Consider the following 10026-nt stretch of genomic DNA (forward strand, 5'->3'; position numbering starts at 1 on the left):
TGACTGCAAAGTCCCTACTATACGTAACTCCTCCTCACCATGCTGCTTTCGACCGCGCAGATCGTGGTGGCCTCATCTCCGCTCAATGTCTTATCTCGCACTTAGAGCGGCAGGCATCGCCCTCGAGCTTACCATCAGTAAGCTCCACTCCACTCTCTTGTGCTCGCCGAGCTCTCTCACAATGTGTCCGGCCACGCACGGCACTCGTGGCCCAGCAGCAAGCTGATCCCACTGAAGTGCCACTGATCTCGAACCCCAAGAGCAAGACGCCGCACGCCCGTTCCACGCCATAATCACCGGACTTGTCGGCTCGCGCTGACCCTGGCGAGCAGCGACGCCGCATCACGCGGCGTCGTGGTGCACACCCTGAACCATGATGCGTACGTGGTTTGAGAACCGTTTACCAGCTTTATGGACGCGGTGACACGCTGTCCGCACTGCGTTCCCTTTCCCCGGGACGACACGGCCGCACTTCCATTATTTCAACCGCATTTCCCATTCGAAAGCGCGCTACCGGACCCCACTGCGCGTTTGGCCCAATACAACGAATATGGGCCTCTGCCACACCAGCAAGACGTCGCCCGTGACGCGAGTCAAATATGAGCCCCGGCTGACAGCTTCATTGAATGCAGTGAGTCGGCTCGTGTTCAAGTGTCGGCGATAACTAAGCGATCCTTTGCGTGCATGCCTTCATACAGACTCACTTCAGACGGTGCCCATCCGTGGGATCGTTCCTGTCATACTCGCTCTGCGCTACTAGTTGGGCGATCTGGGCATTCAATGCCATGTCGAATCGTGCCGTTGCAATGACGAATCGAATTGCCACTCGGGTGAACCTTATACACCCGCGAGCTTACGTTCCATAAATCGCAAATCGCGTGCTGAACCTGATTTTGCGGCCAGGCACCTCACAGCTTTGCAGAGCTCCCATTCATAGGGCATCCGAATTGCAGGGTCGGCCTCGTGTTGCTTCTCGGGAGCACGTCCCACCGGTTCTGGTCACTCCATCATGGAGTGACCAGAACCGGTATTGTCACAGAGAAGCTCACGAAGCGGCGGCACGAGGCCAATGATGACAGTGGCTCTACGCGACCTATCGCGATCGGCGACTGGGCAGGAGTCGCAGATGCCCTCGCCGTAAAGTGACTGTACCGCCGTGAAGGGAATTTGTTTCCAACGCAGGATCTTATGCCTAATCCAGTATCTCACCAACTCATGTAGTGCTTGGCGATGTCCTAGTCAGGTCTAGCCATTGATACCTAGAGTGAACTCAGCACTCCTTGTTGTCTCGATTGGTGGTTTCGACCGAAGTACCACACATACCTGCTCCCCACCGTGGAATCGTGTATGATAAATAGGGAATGTATTGCGAGTCTTTTTGAATTCCTTCTTATGGATGTTATATGATGGCCCATAAGACGGAAGGCAAGCCCCTGGTCTAGTTTCAATGCGGCCAATGCTTCTTGTCGCCTTTGCAGGACAAGCCTCCTAGCTATTTATGTGGGATCAACTTCACTTTTCAAATTCTCTCTGGCACCTTATACATTGGGGTTAGGCTATGCACTCTGTATCTGGTTCTGACAGCGGCGAACCTCCATTCTGAACCAGAAGGACATCAACACCAGATCGTGGCCATGGCCTATCTCATCTTCCTATCCCGATGCTGTGCAAGGTTCCGCTCGCTGTATTGGACATGTGAGTCACCCGTTCGGACGCTCTAGCCTCTTTGACCTGTCATGAACCTTGTACTGTAGCTGCATGCGTGGCTCTCCGTCTGATTTGGCGGCGAAGTCTCGGGACGGAGGTCTCCCGAACCGTGAGCTCTACACGTATCGCCACGCCCTCCGCCTCGAGGCTGCAGGAAAAGCACCGTACCAGATAGTCCCATGCGCGTGGGAGGAAGGAGGAAGATGTCTATGGATCAGTTTGCGTGTTCCATACTCGGACGAGAATACCGTCCATGCTAGCTTGCAATAGTTCTCATCCTAGTCTCCTAGCATCGCGCCTAAATAGCTCCGGAACTGATCGGTAAGAAGGCTAGGGCACAGAGATCTGTCAGCCAGGTTGATCTCGCAGTTCACTGGCTGTCCGACCGCAAAATAGACGAGCTCGATTTGTTTCTGTATGAGGTTCAACAATCCACTCGTAACCTTGATCATCAGTTAAATTTTGATTTCGATCAAGGAGGACCCCGCACCGATTGGCCATAAACATCGTAGTTTTCTAACGCCAATCTTCATTTCCTGGGATTTTATCTGGAAAGGACAGATTACTGACAGCACCTGCACGGAAGCAATCAGTTCAAAGGAAACGACCACGACGAGTATTTGAGTGCAAATGCTCAGGCTGGAGCCGACCGGTAGGCTTAAGAAACGAAAATGAGAAGCTATTTAGATTGCTTGCCCGATAAATGAAACGGCCGAGCCAGCAGCTCGACAGCCGTGTAAAAAGTACTACAAATTTCAGAATCAAAGATAAACCAGCTCTAAGCGCCGTTGAAGAACATCATGAATTTCAAAGGGATGTCAGCAGAGAGCGCAGCTTACTAGCTTGAAAGACGGCACATACTCTTGTTCTATATCATGATCCTTCCGTCCATTATCTCAGCGTGAGAGCCCCTCTCAATGTCAATTCGGCAACTGCGCAGCTCTAGCTTGACCTTTTTTCAAACAGAATTCATCAGCTTCGAGTACCGTCCTAGCGGATATGAGCACTCACCCATTACATCGGACGGAAGTATGACGGCTTCTCGCATCGCCCATATCTCATGCTCGGCAATGTCCTCTACATCTTTCCAGAAGACAGATGCCTGATCGTATCTAGCATACGGAAATGTTCCGGAGTAGTAGACGTGCGCGGAAACACCTTTGGGAATCCCGGTATCCGTTGGCAACGTGAGCTTCACGAGCATGTGGGCGGGCTCCAGCGGCTCTCTTGAGGAATGAGAAATCTCACTGTCAGACAACATAAGTATAGTAAGCGTAGAGACGAGTAGGCACAAAAATGAGGATACAAAAACGTAGAAATGAACAGGCATAAATATGAGGAGTAAAAATCGTAGAGACGAATAGGCACAAATATGAGGGTGAAAAAACGTACGACAGAATGATGGAAGTGAAGGTAAAGTTTTTTGATTTCTTGTGGCGCAACGTCTCGTTGCAAGAGTCATCGATAATGTCGATAATATTCTTGAAATGAGTTCCGCGCGACGGCTTGTCGCACATTATGAGCTGCAATTTGGACTTTTCGAGGTTGACACTATAGTATGGCGGTATAGCATTAAGTCGATGCGATTCGCGGGGGTGCCTCAAAGCATCAAAGGCAAGCAACATGTCTGCAAAGTATGGTGGTGTAAAATAGGCGCAGGAATCTTCCATTCCACTAAATAGAGAACTCACGATGTCAAACTCTGCATTCGACGACAGTGCTTAGAATACAATACAATAAGAGTACGCAGCGACGTCCATGCATGACGACAGTGATAAGGCCGACTAACAATAACAGCAATATAGGAGAGACAACAGCAAGTCCAAGATAACTTGCGGAGAGAGATGCCGTGGTGCAGGTATTGTGCAACCCAGCAACAGCCGCCGCCAACTGCAGAAAATAAGAAACAGCCTGCCACGTGCACTATCTCTCTTCCAAAAAAGGAAGCATCAACAAGGACCCATACCCCGAGTTAGTGGCTGAAACAAACCTTTCGCTAACTCTCGATGAGTTCGGCAAGCAATCAATTCAATTGTGACATAAACAATAAAGACAGTATATATGAGGAACAGTCGGGAAAAGATAATCAAACTGAGCGCGTGCCCGGGTGGAGGTCATTGAATCAAATCGTGAGTAATACAGCCAGCAACTCAGTCCCATGGTATGCAAATCGCTGGATGGCTAAGTTGTTCAGATGCTGCGCCTTATTCAATACTGTGGTGGATACGTCCAAGACGGACTACTTCTATACAATTTTATAAAAACACTTTGCTTACTTACTCTCTATCACTTTCCTTACACGGCAACTCCGCTGCGTATCGATAGACGCCAGCGCGTTGACTTCAGTCCCCGATTATAATATTCCGGCCTGAGGTAAGTTCTGTTCCAATCCTACGTACTTATATACAGTCTTTATATAAGCATCTATCGACATGTGCGGGTAGTTATCTATCTTAATTGTTTGAGTCCGTGCGTGTTTCGTAGACACGCTATATCCGCGTGTGCGTGATGAATGCACTCGCGCAGACCTCAATCTGCGACATTTACTATAGGTACTTCCCCTAGTCCCCGATTATAATATCCCGGACTGAGTCTCTCTTTACCATACACTTCTGTTGAGTACCAATATGATAAAGATTGAGAGTCCACGACAGGTCGATGGTCATTTACGAGATATTCGATTCCGAGACCCATATTTACACCCGTGTTGCCACGCTTTGCGAAGCATATTCAAGGGAACATAAAAATACACGTGGATCAACCATTACAACGCACGCCGGTTGATCCCAATCAGGTAGAGTCATATGAGTATCTATGAAGCAGACATCCAACGAATTCGATATCGTGGTTTAAAATCTAAGAGAATTAACTCACCGATCGTGTCGATTTACAGCTTTACAGCCTCCCTAAGAGCAGCTATCTCATGTTCAAGCAGCTCCTGGTCACTCGACCAAAACACATTTGCTGTATCATAGCTCCCATTAGGGATGGAGTCGGTAACATAGACGTGAGCAGAGATGGCTGTCGGTATTCCGGAGGACGTCGGAAGCGTAAGCTTGACTAGCATATGCATAGGTTCCAGATATTCATCCGAAACGTGCGCGATCTCGCTGTGAACCTTCTGGAGTCAGCTCCCGTTATGACCAGACAAAGAATGAACCTCACGACAGAATGATGGATTGTATTTTACGCCTCTGAGCTTTCTTGCTCACCAGCTTCGCCTGGCAGAATTCCTCCATGATACGAATGGCGCTCGCGTACCCCTCGGATGTCGAGGGCTTGTCGCAGAATATCAGGCGCTGGCCCGCCTTAGGAAGGTCTACGACATAGTATGGTGGGCTTGCATTAATGCGATGAGCGAGACTTGCTGCTCGGATTACTTGCACGTCCATCATATTGTGTAGCCCTTGGATTATGGATAGGCGGCGCTGAGGTGTGGTAAACTGCACGTTCACAAGGACTGACTGCATATATACCACTCGTTTGCGCAGTCAGGATGGCCAAGACGGCGACGTATACGAGTGGGCATAGTCGTCCTGGCGAGGGCGTCAGGTGTAACAATTGAATCAGGCTATCGATAGATGAGCGGTCCTCCGGGGAATAACGGTGTACAAAAACATCAGTCGACGAGGCGAGAGAGAAAGATAATGAACAATAAGCGATACCAAGCTTGAGTAACGACATTGCTTGTTTTGAAAAAGACGTCGATACAAATGTCCATGGTACGCCTCAAAATCGTGTTGCAAAAATGAGTAGATCCTGAGGCAATTAGAAAATACAAGGGCCGAGTCCCGTGTTGGCCATATCGCACTGAAAGAGCTGGAGAAAGATTCAGATTTTTGGTCAAGACATAAGAATTACTGTAGTCTCCGCGGATACAGAAGTAAGGTAGCGCCGCTGGGTAAATTGGGCAGCTTGGATCACGTGGAATCTTCCCTCGTGAGTCATGGCTATCCTCCTTACCGTCATATCGCAGTCTCCTATACATGGATTGTACTGTTGGACTGACCGAAGTGACATCGTAGTCAGGACAAAAGCCTCAATCCGTCGTAATGTGTCGCAAAATGCCACGTTGCGTCAGGCTAATATGGATACACTGAAAGTGTCTGGTACCATGACGACGTTCAAGTGGCAACGCAACTCGTGCGAGTTGCGCTTGCACTAAGTCAACCGAGTCTCCATCTCTTTTCTCTTTGCAAGGTCGGCTCTGGCAGCCTAAGCCCATCTTACAGTGGCGTGGATCACCATGAGGGTATCTTCACTTCGACTGTCGCTGTACGTAGTGCTGGTATGTAATCAGTCCCTTCTCGGACTCAGTCGCGGCTTACCGTCGTCTCTTGCGCCCAGTGGTTATTCTCTGCCCTTGTGCTTTGTTTTACTATCGTCCGTCTAAATTACACCTTGCATCTTCCCAAAGGGGACACTCTCAATGGTGGCGTGGACTTTTATGGTAGGCAGAAGCCGCTTGATGGCCGTTGAGAGGAAACGGATCCTGACAGTTTCTCTTCCACAGATCCTGTGGTTGTGGAACTGCTAGTCAGCTCCTTACTTGCCGTGGGTTTTTCGCCGTTCATGCAAGTAGCCGTTCGCAGTCGATGTTCGTGGATATGTACTAACCGCAATCCAGACTCGGGCTATCAGATAAACTCGTTCCCTGGTCGTTCCACGAGCTGTCCTCATCTGTGATTGAAGTACTTGCCCTTGCTGTCTTGTGGCTTCTTTGGCTAATAGGGTCTGCGATGGCTAGCGTGAGTAATTACGCTTCACATGTTTATCCACCTTGCCAAAACAGCTATTCTGTAGAGTGTTTGGCCCGATCTGTCATTCTGTTACACTTTTGTGACATGTCGTATCCTTGCTGCCATGACGGCTTTTGCTTGGCTAGGTTGGCTAACCATATGCGCCTTGCTTGCCGTCGGAGTATCCCCTCTCTTACAAAAGAAACGCTCCATCACCGCTCCAGAGATGGTGGAATGGGCTGTACCCTCGGGGTCTGTATCCTCTCACGTATGATCAGAACACTCTGTATCCGTATTCCTATTTCTCATACCAGAGAGTTCTGCAAACCGCATTCCCGGAGTCGATCTGATGTTGAGTGAGATCACGGACGAGCCCATCAGCACAAGCACCGCCTATCAGCTAATATATTGCATTCTCAACTTCTCCGAATCGGCATAGCGTTGTGATTCTGACGCGCAGAGCCTCGTGTGCTCATTGACAGATAAGTGCGAGCTCAACTTCATCCTCCAAGACATGAGCTTGTAGACGTGATGTCAAGGGCCACTCAAATAGTCCCACTTCGGCCATACATGCCGTCTGAGGTCTACTGTACGATAAGGGTAGTGTTGAGGAACGTGGTAGCGCTCGTCCCGACTTTGATAGTGAAGTTCCCGGGTTCCACGACCCATTCATTGTTCAAGGACCAGAGTCCAAGCTGGGTGGAATTGATTTGCATTGTGACTGTCTCCGCCCCGCCAGCTCTGCATATTCATGTGAGCGAGACGCACAACGGTAACAGGTTCGGGCGCCGAGATACGTACGGGACAAAAACCTTGGTAAATGCAGCGAGGAACTGGTTCGGTGTTACGACAGAGCTGACAACGTCTGTCAGGTAAACCTGTACGGAGGGTGGGTCAGTGATGGATTCCCAAGATGACATCGGATAAACGCGCCTGGACCACTTCTTTGCCATCTACGGCGCCAGTGTTATGAACGGTAACGGTGACATTGAAATCATCTGAGGTTCCTATTGTTGATGAGGACAGCTCGAGGTCGGTACTATGAAACAGGGTCTAAACGCTGTTTTTAAAGAAGGCAACGAGCTTACTAGTTAAACGACGTATAACTTAGGCCATGTCCGAAGCTCCAGATTGGCACTGGCGTGTTCAAAACATACTACAGATACGGTTATGGATTTGAGGTCAGTGGTAACTAAAACTATGCAGCCTACCTGGTGTCCGAATACGAGCGTCCCATTTGGCGTGATGTATCCAGGCGAAACGGGTCGACCATCTTTTAGGTAGTTATAAAACGCCGGAGCTGTTCCAACGTTTTGTGGGAACGACACAGGAAGTCTGCCTGCAAGTACACGAAATATCATTTCAGCTGTTTAATTATACTTGCACTTGCGCAAGCGAACCCACCTGAAGGGTTAGCATCGCCGAAGATGATCTCTGCGATCGCCAGCCCTCCGAGTTCTCCATAATAGAATTGTTGCACAACTGCGTCAACATCTGGTTTTCATGAGTCAATCACCTTGGTAATCTCCAGGCAGCAGGAGCACTTACTAGCCTGAATCCAGGGCTCCGAGATGGGCTTCCCGCTGACGAAGACGACAATTGTCGGCTTGCCGACGGCCTGGATCGCTTGGACTAGGGGCATCTGCGCACCGACAAGATCAAGGCTACTTAAGTCGACGTGTTCTCCCGTTGTTGCATTTGTACCAGGCTCCCAGAGGAGTGTCTGATCGAGACTCCACGTACCAACCATGACAATGGCAACGTCGGATGCTTTGGCAGCGGCAATCGCCTCCGAGAACTGCGACTCGTCGTTCGACCATAACTCACAGCCCTGCGCGAAATTGATCTCGACAGAAGTATTTGCAAGGAGTTCAGTGAAACCTTGGAGTGGTGTGATACCGTTCAATGTCGCGTTATAGAAGACGTAATCCCCATACTTCACAATGAGTGATTAGGCTTGTGAAGTGCTTACCAGAATGATGGGTTATAATAGCGTACCGTAACTCGGTTGACTTGCGGCCCAATCAGAGCGATAGAACTAATATTTCTGCTAAGAGGAAGTACGTTGTTTTTGTTTTCAAGAAGCACTATCTGCTCTTGCTCCATCTGGTGCAGAATATCTCGCGTCGCTTGCGTGCGCAGGGTCGAAAGATAATCTCCGTAGGGATACGGATCTGGCAGGAGAGAGGTCATGTATTCCGGTCACCAAGATAAGACCTGTTCGAACTTACTTTCAAAGAGTCCTAGAGCAAATTTAGTGCGCAACACCGTCTTAACTGTTTCATCTATGTAGTACTCATTTACTGTGCCGGATGCTACCTGGTCTGTGGATGAGAAATTAGCACAGACTCTTATCGACCATTGCAAGTCACAGTATGATTATTACAGCGGAAAGTGTTCAAGGGCCGGATGAAGGGAAAGAATGAGGCGAACCCCCATAAACTTACCGGGGAGGGTGAGATACGTATACGAACCACCACCCATCTCCATCTGGAGTCCATTCTCAAGCGTTTGCTGGGCGGCACATTCGCGTGTTGCGCAAGTGTCATGCCAGGTGATAAGTAAATCAGGGGAACCTGCATCTGTCGTAACATAGTACGGGAACTGCCATTCTTCACGCAGCTTCGAAGGAAATAGAGTTAGTCGAGGACGGCAAGTAACCATGACTAGGAAGAAGGTAGACGAAAGCCTAGAAAACTACGTACAATTTCCGTCAAAATATCTATGAGATGATCAGCGCCTTATTCGCCATGTAAAATGCTGATACAGGCGATGATACACGCACGGTAGTTCGAAATGGTTGGAATCCCATCATAGCTCGCATAGGCACTCATAAGACTGAGCGCAAGGCTACCTCCGTCAATGGCGGGATTCGTACTTGCACATGCGCGCTCAAATGGACGCAGGTAGTATGTGCGTAGTTCGCGCTCTCCACCAGAAACTTGTGCGAGATTCCTGCGCATTTTCGCATCACAGACGCCGCGCACAGATGAGCGAGTCGGAATAAACTCGATAGGAAAGGTGAAAGCTCACAAGCCACCCTGAGGGCTGCCATACGCGGTGAAGTGCTTGCAAGTGCCAGCGATGCGAGCGGCGGCGGTGTCACTTGTGTTGCGTCGTGTGCCCATTTGAATACCAGTCACATACGCACGACCCATCTCTCCGGTTCTGGGTACGAAACGTTAGCCAAGCGGTAAGGAAACACAAAGAGGCGGACATGGGAACTGGTGAAGGCGATCTAATCCACAGCGTTTGTGCATTTGATGCATCATGATGATGATATTGATATTCCTCCCTCTAGCAGTGAAACATTCACTCACAAGAACGGATCTTCACCGTAATTTTCCTCAACACGTCCCCAGCGGAGCTCGCGCGACAAATCAAGAACGGGCGCGAATATTTGAGTAAATCCTAAGCCTTCTGCTTCCGAACCAATCGCTTGGGCAACTTGTTGAAGGAGCTCTGTATTGAACGATGCAGCCAAACCGATCGGCGAAGGGAACGTTGTTCCGTTATTCGTGAAGCCGTGGAGACCTTAATTCGCGGAACGGGAAATAAATTCAGTTCTTGGGGGGGGGGG

General features: G+C 49.5%; 3 protein-coding genes across 3 annotated transcripts; all 3 read right to left on the reverse strand.

The window, feature by feature from the left end:
- Positions 1-2627: 2627 nt before the first annotated feature.
- On the reverse strand, positions 2628-2911 carry FIBRA_08836 (uncharacterized protein; the record flags this gene model as incomplete). The annotated part of the gene is made up of 2 exons (XM_012330454.1): positions 2628-2659; positions 2719-2911. 2 exons carry the CDS (start codon positions 2909-2911, stop codon positions 2628-2630), a joined length of 225 nt encoding a protein of 74 aa, XP_012185844.1.
- Positions 2912-4594: 1683 nt separating this feature from the next.
- On the reverse strand, positions 4595-5102 carry FIBRA_08837 (uncharacterized protein; the record flags this gene model as incomplete). Its single annotated transcript, XM_012330455.1, has 2 exons — positions 4595-4817; positions 4873-5102. The coding sequence occupies 2 exons, from the start codon at positions 5100-5102 to the stop codon at positions 4595-4597; spliced, it is 453 nt and encodes a 150-aa protein (XP_012185845.1).
- A 1928-nt stretch (positions 5103-7030) lies between these two features.
- On the reverse strand, positions 7031-9409 carry FIBRA_08838 (uncharacterized protein; the record flags this gene model as incomplete). The annotated part of the gene is made up of 12 exons (XM_012330456.1): positions 7031-7187; positions 7248-7324; positions 7365-7485; positions 7535-7602; positions 7658-7785; positions 7851-7940; positions 7995-8382; positions 8445-8620; positions 8678-8770; positions 8894-9068; positions 9152-9168; positions 9232-9409. The coding sequence occupies 12 exons, from the start codon at positions 9407-9409 to the stop codon at positions 7031-7033; spliced, it is 1668 nt and encodes a 555-aa protein (XP_012185846.1).
- Between the last annotated feature and the right edge of the window lie 617 nt (positions 9410-10026).

Source organism: Fibroporia radiculosa (genome assembly GCF_000313525.1).
Source record: "Fibroporia radiculosa TFFH 294 genomic supercontigs, scaffold3687, whole genome shotgun sequence".
Taxonomy (NCBI): Eukaryota; Fungi; Basidiomycota; class Agaricomycetes; order Polyporales; family Fibroporiaceae; genus Fibroporia; species Fibroporia radiculosa.